This window comes from Octopus sinensis, linkage group LG6 (assembly GCF_006345805.1).
Source record: "Octopus sinensis linkage group LG6, ASM634580v1, whole genome shotgun sequence".
Taxonomy (NCBI): domain Eukaryota; kingdom Metazoa; phylum Mollusca; class Cephalopoda; order Octopoda; family Octopodidae; genus Octopus; species Octopus sinensis.
This window is the reverse complement of record NC_043002.1, coordinates 115,519,294-115,542,463: the sequence shown is the minus strand read 5'-3', so window position 1 is coordinate 115,542,463 and position 23,170 is coordinate 115,519,294. Positions and strand designations below refer to the sequence as shown.

General features: G+C 36.6%; 2 protein-coding genes across 3 annotated transcripts in view; one reads left to right on the top strand and one right to left on the bottom strand.

Moving 5' to 3' along the window:
• LOC115213539 (putative uncharacterized protein DDB_G0282133) overlaps positions 1 to 15,005 on the bottom strand; it is an 84,111-nt gene extending 69,106 nt beyond the window's left edge. For both annotated transcript variants that reach the window (XM_036504275.1, XM_029782567.2), the window contains exon 1: positions 14,815 to 15,005. The gene's annotated coding sequence lies outside the window, so the exon portion shown is untranslated. The remainder of the gene's footprint in view (positions 1 to 14,814) is intronic.
• Positions 15,006 to 15,865: 860 nt separating this feature from the next.
• Positions 15,866 to 23,170, top strand: part of LOC115212772 (serine/threonine-protein phosphatase 4 regulatory subunit 2) — a 37,552-nt gene continuing 30,247 nt past the window's right edge. Inside the window, exons 1-2 of the mRNA XM_029781450.2 lie at positions 15,866 to 16,042; positions 16,142 to 16,223. Of these exons, the coding sequence (XP_029637310.1) occupies positions 15,973 to 16,042; positions 16,142 to 16,223 (152 nt within the window). The 5' untranslated portion in view covers positions 15,866 to 15,972. The remainder of the gene's footprint in view (positions 16,043 to 16,141; positions 16,224 to 23,170) is intronic.

The window sequence follows — 23,170 nt, the reverse complement described above, 5'->3', positions numbered from 1 at the left end:
TGATCAGTGAGATGCTGAATGGCCAGTTCAAAAGTGTCTTTACCACCCCGTTGGAACGCAGACAAGTGAACGAACCAGTGGACTTCTTTGCCGCCTCACCTATAACCAGCGAGGCAGTTACAGTAGAATGTATTGACATTAGCAAAAAAGATGTCCTACTAGCCATAGATGAAGTGGACACAAACTCAGCTGCTGGTCCAGACGGTTTCCCAGCCATCCTCCTCAAAGCGTGTAAGCATGCCCTGGCAAAACCCCTCAAGATTCTCTTCCAGAGCTTTCTTGCGAATGGCAAACTGCCAAGCAAGCTGAAGGAGGGAATAATATGCACAATACATAAAGGGGGAAGTAGAGCAGATGCCAAAAACTATAGGCCTATCTCTCTGACTTCACACATCAGCAAAGTCATGGAAAGGATAGTCAGAAAGAAACTAATCGCATTCCTTGAGGAAAATAACTTGCTGAGTAATACCCAGCATGGTTTTCGATCAGGTAGGAGCTGCCTGACCCAGCTCTTACAGCATTATGACTGGGTGTTGAGGCAGTTACTCAACAAATCAAATGTGAAATTAATATACCTTGATTTTGCAAAAGCTTTTGACAAGGTATATAATGGTATGATATGCCACAAACTACGTGACCTCGGCATAGCTGGAAAACTTGGAGTGTGGTTGCATGACTTCCTGAAAGATAGGAGTCAGGCAGTAGTGGTTAATGGAGCCACCTCTATGAACACACAAATAGTGAGCGGTGTTCCACAGGACACTGTCTTATATATAAAGGTGGTGCCCCAGCATGGCCACAGCTCAAGAGCTGAAACTGGAAAACATAAACATAAGAAAACACAAATATATGCTACCAAAATATGACCTTTTTGAACTTATAATTTTCCGTGTATATATATATATATAGATACTTCCTAGCAAACATGATTTCGGTTGAATTCATAATAGGTTAATAATTTCTCAAAAAAATTATTTCTGTAAACTGTTTTTAACATTCTCTTATTATTATTATCAAAGAATGTATATATATATTGTAATATTTTGTGACAACCTGTACAACAAAGCTTTTACATGTTACTTTTGACAATCTTTTTCTAAAAAAGTAAACCGGTTAAGTGAATAAACATCTTTTAAAATTGCTTTTTCAAACCTTCTTTCATTATATTTATATATTTCATTATATTTATATTTCCTGATCGCCATACTAATACAATTGTTCGTTTGTTTTCCACCTGCCTTCGTCTTTTGTTTATTTTCATAAAGCTTCCCGTTATATATATATATATATATATATATATATAATAAACAAACTTTAGAAGTGCAATTTTACAAACAAGAAGGTAAATTTCAAATGCAGAATAGCTGTAAAAACAGTTGAGAAAGATTAGGTATTTACTTTTAGAACATGGAAAAAAGTTGGCCAGATACACACATATACACACAAAGCTCTACTAGAGCTATTGTTGCAGTCATATTGTTCTTGTTAATTGTATTATTGTTGTATTTGATCTTAGGTTAATCCTCATCGACCTAAGATCAAAGACATTTCATTCAACTTTTAAACACACTAGGTAGAGTTACTTATCATGTTCATACTATTGTTGTTATGGTTGGTCATTAAGGAGTTGGTGGGTTGGTGATAATGGTGGTTGTATAGGTTTGGGTGTTAGAAGACCTATACAACCTACCCACTCCTTAATGACCAACAACAACAACAACAATAGTATGAACAAGATAAGCAACTATCTAAAATAAATGACAATGACAAGAGATAATGTGGTACCCTAGTACATTTTAAAAGTCAAACGAAATATCTTTGATCTTAGGTCAATGAGGATTGACCTTAGATTAAAGTACAACAATACAATAAACAAGAAAATATGACTGCAACATAAGCTATAGAGTTTTTTGATGTGGTTGAAGAGCCTTTAGTTCAAAGGAGAAAAACCATTCTACCTCCACTCCATATCAAACATGGAATTATGAAGCAGTTTGTTACTTTCCCTATATCTGTAGCACATTTTGCGGAATAAGCAGTGAAAAGATAGAAGCTGGAGTATTTGATGGGCCTCAGATCAGTAAATTGATGAAAAATGGGAACTTGGTAATTCAATGGATTGCATTGAAGCAGCAGCATGGAATTCATTTATAATAGGTGTAAATGACTTTCTGGGCAACAAGAAAGTAGTAAACTATGCTGAAATAGTTGACAGCATGCTAGAAAACTTTCAAAAGTTGGGAGCAAATACTGAGCCTAAAGCTGCACTATCTCTACAGTGACCTTGATAAATTCCAATGAAAACGCTCTCCCTGCTCAACACTTGTGTCACCAATATTTTCAGGGAACATAAAATCAATGGGACAAAGCTATTAAGGTAGATGGGACTTGCATATAACTATTGCTGGAACTGGAGATTCAGCACTCAAGTCAACCAAACACAAATTCATGGGAAATTAGACATAAACAATGATGTAATTGAGTGAGGGGGGCCGGTGCGCATTGATGCCGTCGAGAGGTAGGCCCTGAAACGGCGCGCATTCTCTCCTGATGACCCCATACACTTGCTAGCTTCCGGTATACGGAGCTTTTAACTGGTAGCACTTGCATGTGCAAGTTGTTTGCAAGACATCTGTAGGAGTTTAAAGATTTTTACTTGCTTTTCAGTAAGATTTTAAGAAAGCATTTTGGCTTTAAAGAAAAGCCAATTTCTATGCATGTTTGTATGTTATACCTTGTTCCTCATAAGCTGTTATATTGAGAAGACAATGAAATTCTATGGAGTCAATACCTTAAAATCTTGATATAATAGGAATAAATAGTGTATTTTAAAAGTTGAATGAAATTTTTTTTGATTTTAGGTCAATGAGGATTGACTTAAGACAGATGCAACAACAATACAATTAAGAAGAATAATATGACTACAAGCACTATGGACAATACCCTTCCCATCAGCAAAATAAAGACAGCTAACACCACCACCACCACCAACTTTTGAATAACCAACTGGCAGCAACAATGGGATGATAGCAATGCCTATAGCTACATCTGCAATATGTCAACTCAATGGCTGGTGTGTGTGTGTGTATGCATGCATGTGAGTAGAGGGCAGAGTTTTGATAGCTCAATTCAGAGTTGCAAGGAACAAAGTATCCATGAACCTCCAACTAAATGTAATCATACAGTACATCCTCCAATCATACGCCCTTCACTGTTTTACCTTCACATTTCCATCTTTGCATCCATAGAAATAAGACAAAACAGTCCTATCTTGGTGAATTTTTTTTTTTTAATACCCATTTGTTGTGGATAATCATTGATTGTTACTGCTATCTACAATTCAAGATGTCAGGAAAGAAGTTATATTTGGAACAGAAGGTAGGTGTGTGAAACGCAACCATAAAAGGATTACACTCAATATTAAACTTGATGCTTTAATAGGTTTGATGCAGGAGAATAAAATCAATCCCATTGCCAAAATATTAAAGCATGCAATACCAACATTGAGAACAATACATGTCAATAGAGAGAAAATTAAGTCATGTATTCAAGAACCTACTCCATTAACTGCTCTAACCCTATTTTTCAAAGATCTAAAGTAAAGTTTAAAATGGAATGGCTCTTGAGTGTATAGATTGAATATCACACTTTGAGTAATGGGCTGATAAGCAGGATGATGATAATAAAAAAAAGTAGCCAAAAGTTTGTATAATGATTAGAAGAAAAAGGTGAAACTTGTAATCCTTTTCCAGTCAGTAAAGGTTCATAAAAATGACTTGTGAAGCTACTGCTGCTGATGCAGAAGCTACTTCTAATGAATATTGAAGTGAGCCACACACCAGAGCAAGTATACAATGTTGATCAAGCTTCACTGGAGGTGCAATCCTGCTTGAACTTTATTTCTCAAGAAGAAACAGGAAACCAATAATAAAGCTTTCAAAAGTCGTCTGATGCTTCATCTGGGTATTATTGCCACTGGTAATCTATATATATAAAGCTGAAGTTGTGTGTGTGTGTGGAAGGTTTGGTAGCCTTCAACTAACACTATCTCCTCCGAGACCCTGCAGCACAAGTTGAACAAAATTGAGAGTATGATAGAAGAAGGCTTGCTCTTCCTTCTGTAGAAGAAAAAAATTCAAATCGGACTATGTTAACACCAAAAATTATTTACATCAAAAAGGTACTTTTTTTTCTATGAAAATCCCAATTTTTTACGATTTTTTGACTGCTGTGTCGCTATTTTTCGGTGTATTTCAACCAGAAAAATGTTCACTTAAAGAGAGTAACAAGCTACATAATGCAAAATGTTTACTTTTCAAAAATTCCAATTCTAAAGGGTCGAAAAAGAAAAGAAACCCGAGCAACGCTGGCTATACTGCTAGTGTTAAATTAAAGCCTTTACTCATTCAAAAACTATGTGAAGATTAATCTACCTCTGATTTGGCATTCAAATAAGAAGGCATAGAGGACTAAGAACCTTTTTGAAGAGTGGTTTACAAATACTTTTTTGTCCTGTTTTATAGTGCTGGCTATATATCCAACAAAGTATTGCTCCTTTTAGACACTGTATCAAGCTACCCAGTGAACTTAAATGAGCTTTCTGATATTATGCAAGTTGAATAGATCCCCAAGAATACAACTTCTTTGCTCCAGCCAATAGATCAAGGTAGGATAGATAACTTCAAACAACTTATGAAAGCAACTGACAAGGATGATAAACCTACAGTTAGAGACTTTTGGAAGAAGTTAAACATAATTGAAACTGTGGATAGCTGAGTCATGGGAAGAAGTGAAACACTCAGCTTTGAATGGTACTTGGCATAATATATGGTCAGACTAAATCTATGACTATACAAGTTTTCCACAAGTATGAAGTCTACATTCAATTCAGAAAGGTAACTGTGACACTTGTAAATAATGTGGGACTGAAGAAGTCGTATATGATGATGTACCTGAGTTATTAGAGTCTCATAGAGGAAGTTTATCTAATCAGGAACTGATGCTGTTAGGATAAGAATAAGCTCAGAATCAGACGAGAATATGGAAATTTCATTAACTCCATTTACGTTAACTGCAAAGAATATTGCTAAAAGGTTGGTACTTATAGGAAGAGGGTCTGCTAGTTACTGCTTATAGTGAATGTAACAAAAAATACAAAAGTAGTTGACTGTGAGTTCAGTTCTTCCACTGAACTATACAAAGAGAAGGTGCACCCTAAACAACAACAAACTTTGGGAAATTTCCCCACCCAACAAGCAGATGATGATGAACTATAAGACACCCTCTCAGTAACTCTCATTCCATTACCACTTCTCACACAGTAGTGAGCATCTTTTGTGGCAAGAACACCTTATTATGGTATTTTGATTCTTATTCATTCCCTAACATATTTCTCATCAAATATTTTATGCATACACATTGTACTACATATATTTAAAAACTGTTATTTTCAAGTTGAGTTGCTTGTTTTACTTTCTAAAAAATCCCTCAGAATACACCTTACTTCATAACATGAATATCAATGTAAAAATTTTGCATTACAGAAAGATTTTTAGAAATGCATTACATCTACAATGCAAGGGATTTCTTTGTGTGTGTGTGTGTGTGTGTAGCAGGAATATTGGCAGGGTCCCAAGCACCAACTAGAAATTGAACCCCAAATCACTGTGTTCAGAAGTGAAAGTAATTGTAGACATCAAAACAGGATCTTGTTATGGATTATATCAGAAAGCCACTAACCATTCTGACCCATAAGAATTTGTTTGTATGAATAGCTGGGCTGACCATGAAAGCTGTAAACAACTTCACAATTTTTGGATGAACAACATATTAGAATGTCAATGATTTTGTCTTTGGTGTCTTCTCTTTGACAGACCATTGGGAATAGAAAGATGGTTTGTCTGGTAAACTGACTGGTGGTTGTAACACAACTAAAGCCAGTTACTACAGAAACTTACGCCACTCACCATGGAATTCAATGACTACTACAATTCACTATTATTGGTGGCACACACAAACTAACTTCCTAGATGTAAATATTGTTTTCGATTGTGGGAACAACAACATATTTTTGTTAATGATTAATAAATATTTTTTCAATTGGACACGACAGATTTTTGTTCTGTCCACGAACCAAATATAAAAATAGAAACAAGCATAACTTTTTTCTTCCTTGTACATTTGGTTAAACAAATAATCCAATAGTAATTATTATTTTCCAAAAATATGCTCTAAAAATTTTGGTGGGGAACACAATGGAATATACAAGAAACACTGAATCTGAGCATGGAATATACAAGAAACATTTGTGTGAATTTGAGACAGTATTTCTCTGTAAATAAGACATCATTTGGGGGATGAATTCTAAAGAGTACAAAGAAAGCTCAATGGCAAACACAGCAAAACAAGTTTTCCTTTAGAATCACTTAATATAAGCTTACAAGAAAAGTTATGGTAGGGATTGCCTCAAGCCTTTTGCATTCAGATTGCTCTGTTAAATGTCATGCTTATTTATTCATATTGTTTTGAATTAATTATGCATTATTTTGTAGCTTCAAGATTTCCATGTGATTTAGTTTCAGAATCCTATTGGACAATAGGTGTGAGAGGACAGATCTAGCTGGGTCTAATGTAAAACAGGTGGAATATTTGGACTGGATATGGCCAGTTTAAATGTTAAAGGATTAAAGTAATCTTAATACATTTGAATGTAAACACTTTACTTTTTCAGAATTTATGATTATTCATATTTCATATCATAACACCTTTGGTAAAATAATGACAAGTGTTATTGATACATTTTCTTACTCATTGCTTTGGTCTGAAAAGGATGTAGCATGGCCTTTGCAGGCCATTTCAGACTGTTGAGATCAATACAGTCAATGTTTTGTCTCAAATGCTACAAGTCAACAGCTGCAGGAAACAAATGCAGCAAGGGGTATTCATCATCATCATCAAACATCCTCTTTCCATGCTAGCATGGGTTGGACGGTTCAACTGGGGTCTGGGAAGCCAGAAGGCTGCACCAGGCCCAGTCTGATCTGGCAGAGTTTCTACAGCTGGATGCCCTATTCTAGAATAGCATTCAGGGTGGAAGGACTGTGTGTGTAGTAGTTTGTCTGGGCCCAGGGAAAGTGAGTATGAGAAGGACAAAGTGATGAGAATGCTTATGTGAATTGTTTTATCAAAACTAGAGATTATTAAAGATTTTTTTTCATGATTTTTTTTCAAGGAGGAAGAGTAGCACTCAAAACTTTTTATTTTTTACAGAGCTTCTAAGAGAAAATTATGCTCAGACGGGATTCTGACATATTTTTGGAAAAAAATAATTACTATTGGCGTTAGGAAGGGCATCCAGCTGTAGAAACACTGCCAGATTTGACTGGCCTGGTGCAGCCTTCGGGCTTGCCAGACCCCAGTTGAACCGTCCAACCCATGCTAGCATGAAAAGCGGACGTTAAATGATGATGATTGGATTATTTGTTTAACCAAATGTACAAGGAAGAAAAAAGTTATGCTTGTTTCTATTTTTATATTTGGTTCGTGGACAGAACAAAAATCTGTTGTGACCAATTGAAAAAAATATTTATTAATCATTAACAAAAAGTCATATATGCTTGTAACAAAGTGTACACCCCTAAAGTTACCTAGGGAACTGGATAAAGTCATAAATCAGGTAATAGATTAAGATTTGAACAGAACAGATGTCATACAGGTACAATGAAGTATCCTGGTTAGCATTTTGTTATATGGACTATCCATCCGCACTGATAGGAGACTCATGTGATTTAGAAAAACCAGAAGAATATATATCAAAGTGTTGTAGTTTAATTCCAGATTGAGTAGAGCCATAATAAGAATTATCCAAGCCTTGATCAGCCACTCTCTCTCTTTCTCATATATATATATATATATATTTATGCGCCCTTTTCAAGCCTAGCCAGTTTCCCGGTTTCTTTGGCGTATATGTTCCCCCCAGCTGGACGGGACGCCAGTCCATCGCAGCATTATTCAAGAAACAGGAAGAAAGAGCGAGAGAAAGTTGGGGCGAAAGAGTAAAAACAAGGGTCACCACAACCCCTGCTGGAGCTTCGTGGAGCTTTTAGGTATTTTCACTCAATAAACACATACAACGCCTGGTCTGGGAATCGAAACCGCGATCCTCCGACTGCTGCTCTGACCACTGGGCCATTGTGCCTCCACTCACTCACACACACACAATAATAATAATAATAATGATAAGGCATGGCTGAGTTGTTGAGAAGCTTGCTTTCCAACCATGCAGTCAAGTTCAGTCCCACTGCGTGACACCTTGGGCAAGTAACATTGATTATAACCCCAAGCCAACCAAAGTTTTGTGAGTCAATTTAGAAGACAGAAAGTGAAAGAAGTCCATTGTGTATATATATATATATATATATATGTGTCATCATATATATATATGTCATCATATATATATATATATATGTCATCATATATATATATGTCATCATATATATATATATATGTCATCATATATGACCAGTTTGACAGAATTATGTAAACTGCAGGGTTGTGTTGAGCTCCATTGTCGGCTTTGGCATGGCCACCACGGCTGAATGCCCTTCCTAATGCCACCCACATCACAGTGTGTACTGGGTACCTTTTTTTTCATGCCACTGGCACTAGTGAGATTCCTAAGCAATTTGCAAGACAGGAAAAAAAAAATCAGAGTAAAGGAAAAGTTAAATACTTCCACTTGAGAGTATTTGAAGAGGAGGTGGTGGTTTTAGGCCAGAAGTGTTGAACAGCTGAAGCATATCTTCCCAAAGTGGGCGATTTGAACTTAGAGGTGGGCGATGGGCGAATCTCTAGAAAATGGTGGGCGATTTAAGATTTTGGCGGGTGATAATGAATTTTTAGAAATTAAGTCTGCATTTACTGATATCTAGGCATGCTTAGAATAAGGATACACTTTTGTCGATTTGACTACTCGCATGAGTAGTCCCTTTGTATAAAAAAAAGCGGACTTGTTTATCGATCGAATATTTTTGTCGCAGTCTTTGAGATGGTTGTCATGCGGGCTAAAAATAGCAGCCAAATAGGCCTAGGCCTTAAATCACACTCCATTACAATTTTTTTTGCATAATCATATGAAGTCCCGCGTATAGAATTCAAATTCGCAAAAAATTTCTGAAAACTCCGAAAACTAAAGAAGTTATAAGAGGTTATATGTCGTGCGTAATTCTGTGGTTTCATATCAAAACAAAAGTGCTCTTTCAGGATGTTGACAAAATGCGCAGTCACGCACAGAATGACAGCTTTGGAATTGGGTTTCTTCAGTGGGTGAAAATGATCAAACTTTAAACCTCTATAACTTTTTTTAAATATTTTCCCGGGAAAAGTTGAATAACTTGGAAAGGTCTTCTCTTTGGGAATACCATACAGCCTATCTGATGCCGTCTATAAAAATTCGATTTCACATTTTCACTTTAACTGATGCCTCCAGTCAAGAAAATTTGTCAACATAGGCGTAAGAGTGGCTGTGTGGTAAGTAGCTTGCTTACCAGCCACATGGTTCCAGGTTCAATCACACTGCGTGGCACCTTGGGCAAATGTCTTCTACTATAGCCTCAGGCCGACCAAAGGCTTGTGAGTGGGTTTGGTAGACGGAAACTGAAAGAAGCTCGTCGTATATATATATATATATATATATATATATATATATGTGTGTGTGTGTGTGTGTGCGTGTTTGTCCCCCCAACATCACTTGACAACAGATGCTGGTGTGTGTACGTCCCCGTAACTTAGCGGTTCGGCAAAAGAGACCGATAGAATAAGTACTAGGCTTACAAATTCCTGGGGTCGACTTGCTCGACTAAAGGCGGTGCTCCAGCATGGACACAGTCAAATGACTGAAACAAGTAAAAGTACAGAAGTGGTTATTTATCGTTTGGATGTATTCCCTCTCCTCAGAACTCGGTTACCAAAATGCCTTTTTTGCCATCAAACATTGACCAAGGAAGCAATGAAACCTTCACGCTTGAAGTATCACTTTGATGCAAAGCATTCTAACAAGAAGGACAAGCCGTTGTCATACTTTTTGCAACTGAGCTCCTCTTTCAAAAAGAAATACAAACATTGAACACGCTACTCCAGGAAACTAGTAAACAGGAGAATGACGGGTTGGTTGCATGTTGCTAAGTCTGCAAAGTTTCACACAATTGGAGAAATATTACTTCGCCCAGTTATCGAAGAGGTTTTGTCAACCGTTATGCACGAAAATCCCGATAGCATTATGAAAAAGATCCCATTTGGTAATAACACAATTTCTCGACGCATCGATGAAATGGCCAACGATGTCAAACATCAGCTCATTAATATTCTCCAGGGTTCTGAATTTTCTATACAAGTGGATGAATCAACTGTTGTTGACAATCAATGTTTAATGATGGTGTATGTTCGGTATTTCAGCGAAGACCTTCAACTTTGTGAGGAAATGCTGTTCACAGAGAAATTGTTGCTTGATTCAAAAGGTGTAACTATTTTTCACACTCTAAAGTCTTTCCTTTTTGAACATAATATCCCACTCAGTAATATTCTTGCCTGTGCGTCTGGTGGCGCCCCTTCGACGATTGGAAGATGACAAAGGTTTTTCATCTCTCCTAAAGCGTGAAATTTCCCACCAGATACTAACTGTTCATTGCTTGGCACACCGGCAGCATTTAGTGGCAAAAAATATGAACAGTAAATTGAGTGATGCGCTACAGTTAGTTACCAAGACTGTGAACAAATTGAAGTCCAGTCCCTTGTCTGATCGAATTTTCTGTCAATTCTGTCTGAGAAATAACGAGGATCATACTAAACTCTTATATCATACCGAAGTGCGGTGGCTGTCAAAAGGAAACTACGCTTTGTTGAACTATTTTATGTATCTTTTTCTTTGAAAATGTTTCACTATCCGCTTCATTGATGGCTGCAAGGTGCGATATACTCACAAAATTAGATTATTTGAATAAGTGATTGCAAAAAAACAGAAAAACTCTCGGTTGTAAATCATTTACCACTACCTTCATTTCGAAATTGGTGTTAAGACTAACATTTCAAAATGTCAATTCCATCAATTTCCACAACTTGGTTCTTTGAAAGATGAATTAGTTGATGAGGATTTAACTACATATCGCAACTATTTACAATCATTGCACGATAACATGGTGGAGCGATTTCAAGATGTTATTGCGCTGAATATTCCAAATTGGTATAGCAATCCGTTTGAAGTCGATTGCGAGGATGATGTCCAGGAGGAATTCATAGAATTGTAAAATGACAATGACGTCATAATGGCAAAGAATGTTTGTGGTACCATCAGAGAATATTGAATTCCTACCCCCAGTCTGTGGAAACAGCTGAAATTACTTTTGCTTGCCTTCCCTACCTCACACCTGGTTGAATCTGGTTTTAATAATGTTGGAACTTTGCTTTCCCATAAAAGAATTGGACTGGATGCGACACAACGAGGAGATGTGTGGCTAAAGTTGTAAAGTTTGGAACCGAATGTATCTGCTCAAGCTGCCTCGCACCAGACACATGGTTCTCATTAAAAACTATTGTTATTTTCCTTTATAATACAATCATTAATTATTTTTGCATCGGTAATTCTGATCAGTGGTTCATCTGGGGAAAATGAAAATCAGTGTAAAAGAAAGCGCAAATTCCCAGAAGTTAATCTGTCTGCTTAATATAGAGTTAACGTTAGAATTTTATTGACACTAATGACAAAACTAAACCCACAATAAGGGATTTGTAAACAACCACATATTTAGTCCAAACGGCACTAACAGGGCAACGAGTCTACGATAGAGTGTGTGTGTGTGTCAAATGATACTGGGTGGGGGTTTTTGTGTTGGGGATGGAGATTGTGTCAGGGGTTTGTTTTTTTGTTTTTTTTACACAGGTGGGCGATGGAGCATTTTTTAGCCGATAGGTGGGCGATATTGCAATTTAGTACGAAAAGTTTGGGAAACACTGAGCTAAAGTATGATACAGGGACGAGCATAGTGTGTTGCTATAAGAGGAGATATATGCTACTCCATATTATATTGGGGTAGGTGGAAATAGTTGAGGAGATAAAAATAGTGATAGAGTGCCACTACAAACTTTCAAGGGTCAAGAAAGTGATCATAAGGGAGGATATGAACAGTGGGTTATGGAAAGGGTGGAGAGAGGTGAATCTAGTGAGTGATGAACAAGGGTGGAGGCAGGTTGATGGGAAACATCAGTATGGAGAGATATAAGGTGGGGGAGGTGGAAGTGACTCAGGAAGAATAGATCAGAAGGTAAGGGGATGATGTGTGAGGTGTTGGAAGGAGATGTATGGCACATGAGGCTAGTTATAGTGAGCAAGGCATGATGGCAGATATGAGAAGGTGTAGAGAAAGATAGCAGATATGTGAGGTGTTAAAATGGAAGAAAGAGAGATAACTGAGGGCTCAGAAAGAAGGTGGTCAGTGAAAATAGTGTGGCTGAGGAAGGGAAACTAATGGGAGTGATTCCAGTGGGGGAGAATATAGTGCAAAGAAAGCGGGGGCGGGGCGGGAGTAATATGTGCTGATACTGGCCTCAAGTGATCAGTTGCCAAAGAGTGCCATGGATAGAAGAATGGGGACAAATGGAATGACAAAGCAGAATGGGTTATAAGCATAAAAGAGAATGCTCTTAACCGGTTACCATTCAGATTACTTTGTCAAGTTTAATGCTTATCTATATGCATTATTTTGAATTGATCACGCACCATCACCTAGCTTTGAGATTTAGATGATAGGATTGTTTATTTTTAAAATGACAATGTAGGGTAAGTGTGAAAGACCATATCTGGCTGATCTGAAGATAAAATAGGTTAAATATTTTGACCGGATATGGCCAGTTTGAATGCTAAAGTGTTAAGACATCATTTTTTTCTGTGGTGTATGGATCTTCTTGAGCACAGAAAATCACAAACCATCTTGTTTTCTTTGTCCTCACTTCCACGAGGCTCAGCATCCTAAGATCAACCTTCGTCACTTCATCCCGTGTCTTCTTAGATCTCCCTGTTGAGCACCAGGTACTTGTTTATACAGCTATCTTCATGCATACACATTACACGGACAAACTAGCAGTCATTTCTATTGCACACCAATCTAATTGCCCTCACGCCTAATTTTTCTGGTAACACTTGAACAGTTTGCAGACATTGCATACCCAACAGAGTATACTAGTTATTCTGCTCTAATATTCATGTCTTCGCCATTCAGTACCGTCATTTCACCATTATGTAGCATTGCTGTCTGTACAGAAGCATAATGCAATCTACCTTTCATATAAATGTGCATGCTCTGTTTTGACATCAAGCGATGGTTGTAAATGAGCATCAATGTCATACAAGCGATGTTCGTATCTAATCTTCCATGTTATGTCTAGCCATGGGAAAATATTATCTTACTTGGAAACTAGTGAGTGTTGGCAATAAAAAAGGCATCCCGCCATAGAAAATTTGCTGCAACAAATTCCGTCTAACCCATGCAAGCAAGGAAAGTGGACGTTAAACGACGTTGATAATGATGATGATGTGTGTTTGTCTTAGGGGGTACATCGCACTTCCTTTCTAAGATGGGTAAAAATTGAAGGCGATGTTGCTGTCATTTCTAAGAAGCCGGTAAAACACGAGAAGTACCTCAGTTACCTACGATATTGTCACGCCTGATGGGAGTGAGCTATGTTCAAAAGTAATACAAACAGGATAATCCTGTCGTTTAAAGACTATTTAGAATATCATTATCCACTGTTTTCCCCCTTTTCAAACGTTGCGATATGATTTGAGGTAGATTTAGCATCAGTTTCTAGCAGGTTGAGCGATCACAAAGATACTTCCTCGTTGGCTCTTTAAAAGGTAATTAGAGTGGGTGTCAACCTTTTTTTGAGCATAGGTCGAATCCACAACACAGTACCTGCGCGAAACTGATGCGGATATCTGATTGAAAATAATACTTTGCTTCACACTCAAACAGAAGGTGTTCTTCCGAGATATCTGACACGTGGTAAAAATAAATAAAAAATGATGCAAAAATGACCAGAGAACGAAAAAAGAAAAAAAAGATATGAGCATAACTTTTCTTCTTCTTTAAACATTTATACGTGGTTAAGCATAATTAAGTAATAATAATCGCTATTTTCCAAAAATAAGCTCTAAAAGTTGTTCAGGGAGCACAATGGAATATACAATATATATTTGTGTGAATTTTAAACAATATTTCTATGTAAATAAGTATAAATATTATTTGGGAGAAGATCTGTAAAGAGAGCGAAGAGAACTTGACGGCAAACAATAAAAGTTTTCATGATGAATTTAATTCAAACTTATAAGAAAGTACAAAACTTTATAAAAGCTTATAGGACAAGTTATGGTGGGAGTTGCTTGAAAGTAATCGCGTTACATTTGTATGCAAACACTTTGTCTTTTAAAACTTATGATTATTCATTTTTGTTTGTCAAAATAAATCATTTGAGGTTTTACAGGTGTAACAAAAATTATTAGATAAATAGTTACTCATGAGATTTTTAAAGAGTAATAAATGAAAGAGAAAAGAACTTAGTAGAAACTCCCTACAAGTTTAATTAAACCGAAATATAATTCCACATAAATTTTTTAAAAACTTCACAAATTAATTCTGAAGTTTCTTACCTGTGAAGCCAGCTTAAGTGTCTACGCAAGCCTGTTCTTATTGTGTTGCAAGTAGATCGTAACAAAACATATTTTAAAAGATTAGACATATTTTGAAGTCAGAAACTAAAACAACTCACCTGGTTTAAAAGAATAATTGCAACATTGGTTACTTCTAGTATAACTTTTCTTCTTCTCGCTGGTAGAAGAAAATGAATTAAAAACAGTTTTGCACAGTTGAAGCGAGTACTTACAATATAAGTAACGTGTATACCGAGGGAAGTGTGTCGCCTGCTGTCAGATTACACCTGATTTCTAAATGGGCGGGGCTGTGCGTTAGATCAGTCAAGTGTTTGGTTTAGGCAGTTCACATTTTTATTTATTCATTTATATGTGCAACCTAAACCATGTTTCTATAAACTTTGCAGCAATAAAAAAACCCCCAAAAAAGAATGTTTGGTTAGACACATACAAGCATATGTATTTTCCAATGCGTATGCTGGGAATTTATTTAAAAACTTTATTTCTTATGGACAGAAAAAAAGTTTAAATTATGGCCGGGCAAAAGAAAAAAAAATTGCGAAGTTTATTATGAAAGGTATTTCTATTTGCGACTTGGGAATATACAAAGCAATTGGGAACTGAAATTATTCGTGGAATTGGTTTGCTGAGAGCTTACTTATTTATATATTTAGATAATATTCTAAAAATAAATATAAAATTGACGAAAATGTATGTTAATTAAAAACATGCATTTATGAAAAGAAATCTCTCACACCTAACAATGGAACAAGTCTATTTTATTGTAAGAACAGGGTTGACAGTCTTTGTAAAGGGAGATAAGTGAACTCGTCTTAACATTGAAAAAATGACGACTGGCCTTCCATAGTTAAGAGAGAAGTCAAGATTTACTTTCCATGTGTTTTGAAAGACAAGGGTGATCGAAAAAACATTTGAGAGACGAAATTCATCATCGTATGAAATTTAAATAAAAATTATCATTCATGTATAGGGAATACCAATTATATTTATGAATACTATTATATTTAAAATAGTGATTATGAAAGAGATTATTAATATCATCCATCCTGCAAATAAAATATCGTTTTCTTAATAAAAGGTATTTGTTGATCAGAAGATAAATAATATGTTGTTTGTTTTTCAAAGGCTTGGGTTATCTGAATTTATTTGGAATGTTCCTTTTGGCAAACGTGATTTGCAGCCGAGTCTCACAACGGAGAGAGGTTGAGAGGGAAATGACGTCACTCGACTAACAACACCGCCATTTTTCACTGTACATGGCGCAGGACGTTGCTTTTGGAGTTCGAATCATGGAAGACCAAGAAGCTATACTGGATGCACTAACTGGTTAGCATGCCATTCGTTATTGACCCCTTTATTCGATTTAACAGCAGACAGTCGTTATATGTTATCTAATACGCGTCTTTGTTTCCCATTTATCCGCAGAAGTGGAGCGCAAGGCAAATAAGGAGATTCCTCCTATATTGGACCAGTACTTGCTGCAAGTAGCCAAGACTGGAGAAACACTGTGAGTTCATATCGACATTTATTTCCCAATTATTTATCAATAATTATCCATATTTATCTTGGGGGATTAATCAAGGCTGTAGTGTCCTTCAGTTTGATGTGAAACTATTAAATGCGAGCACACGTACCCGGTACTCGGAGACATCGAGTCACGAAATAATAGATTGCTGCTTCAGTCTCGACGGGCACTTGGCTTCCTCGGATGAATTTATTGTAAATACTCTTCGTTTTATTATTATTAAGCGCATTGTTTTCAAATATTCTTTATTTTCAAAACCCATAAATGGGGAGAATCCTCACTAAATGCTTCGTAAGAGGTTGGCAGGTTGTAAATATCCTCCACATTTTCCTCATCTAATTATCAAATGATTGGAAATTTGTTTTAAATATATAGAATCATTTGCATACACGTGTGTGTGTGTGTGTGTATATATATATATATTGATTGTATATGTACGTCTGTATAATGATTGTATCCGTGTGTACATGTAAAGTTGTTTCTATATATATATATTTATATATAAATATATATATTTATACTTATATTGTGTGTACATACGTATACATTATATAATGTATGTATATATATATATATATATATATATATATATATTATGTGTTCATACGCATATATATGTGATGTTTACATGCATTGGTTCTGTATACATACATATATATATATATATAGTCTGTATATGTACATAACATTTATATCCGTGTGTACATGGTGAGTTTAAGTGCTTATATATTCGTATCCGTGTGTAAGTTTGTGTATATATACGCATGATTGGTGTTTATATATATATATATATTAAAAATGTATGTATATATATATATATATATTAAAAATGTATGTATATATGTATTAAAAATATACATATAAAGTTTCTGTATTTTAAAGATGTGTATATGGTGTGCATATATATATATATATATATATATATATATATATGTCTGTACATGTTTGTATCCGTGTGTACGTGTAAAGTTTTAAAAAAATCTTACAAAATGTGTATATTGTATACATGTATTTTTGGTGTGCATGTATCTATGGTGTATATATATATATATATATATATATATAATATATATTATATATATATATATTATATATATATATATGGATGTGTGTATATATATATATATGGTGTAGTTTATCTTGTACATGTTTGTCATTACACTGCGGCCATGGGGAGCACCACCTTTAGTCGAACAAATCGACCCCGGGACTTATTCTTTGTAAGCCCAGTACTTATTCTATATATATATATATATATATATCTATATATATATATATGGGATGTTGTGTATATATTATATATATATATATAATATGGGATGTGTGATATATATATATATATATATATGGATGGGATGTGTGTATATATATATAATATATATATATATGGGATGTGTGTAATATATATATATATATATATATATGGATGTGTGTATATATATATATATATATATATATGGGATGTGTGTAATATATATATATATATATATGGGACATGAATATATATATATATTATATATATATACATATATATACACACAGAATATGTATGTGTGTATGACATTTGGAGTGTATATATATTCATCTTTTTTTTTGTGTGTGTATGTATATATATATATATATATATATATAATATATATGGTGTAGTTTATCTTGTACATGTTTGTCATTACACTGCGGCCATGGTGGGGCACTACTGAATTGAAAAATTTTTACCTGAATGAATCGACCCAGTACTCAATTTTTTAAGCCTGGTACTTATTCTGTCGGTCTTTTTTACCGAACTGATAAGTTATAGGCTCATAAACACACCATCACCAGTTGCCAAATAACTAAAACTCTTAAGGCGGTGCTCCAGCATGGCCGCAGTCAAATGACTGAAGCAATAAAAGAATATGTATAAAATAAAATATGAGGTGTGTGTGTATATATATATATATATATATATATATATATATAATATATGGGGAATATGTGTGTGTATGTATGTATGTGTGTGTATATATGTATGTATATATCATCATCGTCATGATCATTTAATGTCTGTCTTCCATGCTGGCATAATTTTGATGGTCAAACAGGAGCTGGAAAGCTGCACAAGGTTCCATTGTCTTCTTTGGTGTGGTTTCTATGGCTTGATGTCCTTCCTAATGTGAAGCACTTTCGAGTGTACTAGGTGCTTTACGCAGGGCACTAACACCAGCAGGGTCACCAAGTAACTTGCGAGACAGAGACCCCCTCAGCTGGGGGAGGGAGTGGAACTGTGGGAAGTTGGTTTGTTCCAAGTGAGAAGTTAGAATATAATAGAGGGATACAGATAGGTGTCTTACTATGGAGGAAATGCTGGGTTACCCCAGTAGGAAAAGGAGAGGTAGGAGAGAGTTAGAGAATAAGATAGATGGTGTTGGAGATGCATGAGGACCTACTCACAGGGAACATTGGGAAAGTAGAAGTGGTGGTTCAGAGGCAAATGTGAAGGGAGATGCTTTGAGATGGGGAAAGAGGTGACTGTAATAAGTGAGAGTGGGAATGTAAAAGGATTAAGCTCCTTCATGTGTCATATTGACACTTAGGGCGGTTTTCCCAGTTTTTGTAGCATATAAATTGGCCCCACTGGATGTGATGCAGGACTGCTCATTTCCCCCAGCTTAATGGACTGGAGTAATAGTAAATGAAGTGTTTTACTTAAGAATACAACACATTGTCTGGTCATGGAATCAAAACCACAATCTTAACCACTAAGCCATGCTCCTTCAATTATAGGGTTTTTGTATGATGTATATATGGTATGTGTGTGTGTGTATATATATATATATATATATATATACACACACACATGTATATATTGTATATACATGTGTGTGTGGGGGTGTATATATATAGTGTATTTGGATGTATGTATGGTGTATTTGTGTGCATGAAGTATGGTGTATATGTTTCTTATTTATATGGAATATTTGTAGTTATCCATGTGTGCGTATGTATTTAAACCATTAATAGTTTCGTTATTTGCATTCATCATCATCATCATCGTTTAACGTCCGTTTTCCGCGCTAGCACGGGCTGGACGGTTCGACCGGGGTCTGGTAAACCAGGAGGCTGCACCAGGCTCCAGTCTGATCTGGCAGAGTTTCTATAGCTGGATGCCCTTCCTAACGCCAACCACTCCGCGGGTGTAGTGGGTGCTTTTTACGTGCCACCTGCACAGGTGCCAGGGAGGGTCCGGCATCGGCCACAATCGGTTGGAGCTTTTAACGTGCCACCGGCACGGAAGCCAGCTAAGGCAGCGCTGGCCACGGCCACGTTCGGATGGTGCTTCACACGATATTTCTGATGATTTGGGTAAATGGCTTTTAAATTATGTATCTCAATTGTGTAATTACACTTGATGATTATCTCAACGAAACAGCTGTTGAATAATGTTTGAACTGTATGTGAAATTAATGTTTTTCTGTTAAATATGTTTCCCTTAAAGATTGTTTTAGCCATGTTCATACAGTGTTCATACTCGACAGTGTAAGTACCTTGAGAGAAAAGTTGGACCTAAGAAACATCAGTTGTGGTGTGCAAGAGAGATGCTTGCGCTGGTATGGTCATGAAGTGAGAATGGATGAAGATAGTTGTGTGAAAAAGTGCCACACCCTAGCGGTTGAGGGAACCTGTGGAAGAGGTAGACCCAGGAAAACCTGGGACAAGGTGGTGAAGCACGACCTTCGAACTTTAGGTCTCGCTGAGGAAATGACCAGAGACCGAGACCTTTGGAAGTATGCTGTGCGTGGGAAGACCCAGCAGGACAAGCGAGACCATAACCTGTGGCCTCTATCTGGGATGTAGCGAGTCCACTTATGCATAACTTTCCTTCTTGTGACACAAACCCTACATGTGAAGACCTGTTGCGGCAAGTGAAAATCGAAATCGATCAACATCAATGGAAATTGTAGCTGTGATACCAGTGCCGGTGGCACATAAGAGAACAATCCGAACGTGGCCGTTGCCAGCCTCGTCTGGCACCTGTGCAGGTGGCACGTAAAAAGCACCCACTACACTCACGGAGTGGTTGGCGTTAGGAAGGGCATCCAGCTGTAGAAGCACTGCCAGATCAGACTGGGCCTGGCGCAGCCTTCTGGCTTCCCAGACCCCAGTTGAACCGTCCAACCCATGCTAGCATAGAAAATGGAAGTTAAACGATGATGATGATGATGAATTATGTATGTATATGTAGGTTTGTGCCACTTGGTTTTACTACAATATAATATGTTGGAGTTTTTGTTATTGAACTCTTAGTTACTGTGGATTAATTTTTTGTTGTTTACATATGAGTTCTCCCTGTCTCTCTATATACATATTCACCATATATATGTTTTGTGTGTTTGCGTATGTTTCTGATAGATTATATATATATATAATCTATCAGAATTAAGAGGATTTAGAAATCCAAGTGGTTTTCTCAGCACTCCTGTGGATGCTGACTAATTCTGCATAGAAATGGAAAGTCTTCTTTAAATCAAACCATTTTGTACAAACTAAAATTCCAGGGAGAATTTGTTAGTCATAGAGTATAATGCAGTAAGTTCAAGAATGGTGTTTTTGGTATTATATTTATTCTGTCATTACCATCATTACAACATATTACATATGATTTACACTCATCTCATCAGACAAAGGTCAAAAAGCAATACAGATGACACTTGGGAAAATGATACATACAGTTGTGATGACCACAGTGGGAAGACTATGTGTGTATAGTGAGGATGCAAAATTTTATATGTAAATAAAATATAGAGTAAGACAGCATGAAAAACAGATCATTTTAGTCTTACTAAATATGGTGTATATGAATGACATAATCATTGAGTATCCATTTTTCCATGCATGGGTCAGATGGAATTTGTTAAGGCAGATTTTCTACAGCCAGATGCCCTTGTCATAAACCATATATATATGTATATAGTTAATCCAAACATGAAAACACCAAGAGAAAACACAACAACGCGAGGATGTGGAACAAATATAGTATTATTGGATGCTAAGGGAGGAAGGAGGGTTTAACGTTTTGAGCGGAGCTCTTCGTCAGAAACATAGGAAAAGGAAAGATCCAGAGAAGGAAAGACAGAGGGAAAAAAATTGCCAACGGTACACACGAGGTCACATTATGTATATATATCTATATATCTATATATATATGTAATGAAATAAATGTGTATGGTTTATCATCATAACTGTTTAACATCCATTTTTCATGCTGGCATGGCTTGAGCAGTTTGACAAAAGCTGGCAAGCCAGAGGATTGTGCCATATTCCACTGTCTTTGGCATGGTTTCCTTAGCTGCATGCTCTTCCTAGCACCAATCACTTTATGTAGTGTTCTAGGTGCTTTTTACATGGCACTAATGGGGTCACCAAGTAACTTGCAAGATTAGATTCCTCAACTTGGTGGGGGTGGGTGGAGTATTGAGGGAGATGGCTTTGTGCCAAGTGATGAGAGGTATGATAGAGGGAGAGAAATTGGTATCTTGGTGTAGAGGCTACTTCTGTTGGAAGAGAGAGTGAAGATGGATTGAACTGTATCCTCAAGTTGCAGGAAGGGAATATAAGTGGACAGGGTAAGTGAATAGTTAGGTTTCCGAGAGTGGGAAGAATGGAATGTAGTGACTGGTGAACATGGATGAAGGGAGGGCGGGTGTTAGGAAAGTGAGTTGTGAGGTAGTGGCATAAATGATCTTCCTTTAGGGCCTCATTTTTGCTTAGATGAATGGGTCTTGTCAAGCACAGCAAATTACTAATTATCTTGGACCTTTGTAATGTCTGTGAGGCTCAACATCAGGATGTCGTTCTTCACTATTGCATCCCATCTCTTCCTAAGTCTCCCTTTTCTATAGGTTCCATCTGCATTTAGTGATTGGCACTTTATACAGCTGTCCTCATCCATACACATCATGCCAGCGCACACTATATTTGATGCCCCTGATGCTGAGTTTTTCATTTCACCACATTTACACTTTATTGTACATGCACACTAACATTGCACATCTGGAATATGCTAGGGTCATTTCTTTCAAGCCTTTTGCATGTGTTCTGCCTTTACAGCTCAAGTTTCACTACCATGCAGCATTGCTGTTTATGCACAAGCATCATACAATGACCTTTCACTCTGAGAGGTCTTTTGTTGCCAATAGAGAAAAGAGCTCTCTGAACTTTCTCCATCCTAGTCTAGAAAGAATACTTTCACAACTTCTTCCATTGCTAATTAGATCACCTAACTTACTATATCCTACCTCTAAGAAACCTCCCAGGCATTTGAAGAAATTTATTTCCGATGTACATATATATGTATGTGTATAGGAGACCCCTTTCGGTCATGAGTGACCGTGGGATTGCACCTAGAAAGTTACCTTCCAAGGCACAAGTCAGAGCAAGATTGTTTGTGGAAGGCCAGCAGTCGCCCATGCATACCGGCCTCCCCTTTCCACACCACCGATGTTATCCAAGGGAAAGGCAAAGGGACTGATACAGCTTGGCACCAGTGATGTCGCAACTCATTTCTACAGCTGAGTTAATTGGGGCAACGTGAAATAAATTGTCTTGCTCAAGAACACACCACACAGCCCGGTCTGGGAATTGAACTCACAACCTCACGATTCAAAGCTCTATGCTCTAACCACTAAGCCATGTGCCTTCACATGTATGTATGTGTGTGTGTGTATATATGTGTGTGTATATATATATATATGTATATATATATATATATATTTACATACACATGTATGGTGTCTCTGTGTATATATATTGGTGTGTGTGTATGCATGCATGTATCCATGTAGCTTGTATATAGTGTGTGCACAGGCTGAGTGGTTAAGAAGTGTGCTTTCCAAGTTTGTCGTTTCAAGTTCAGAGTTACTGTGCAGCACCTGAGCATTTGTCTTTTACTG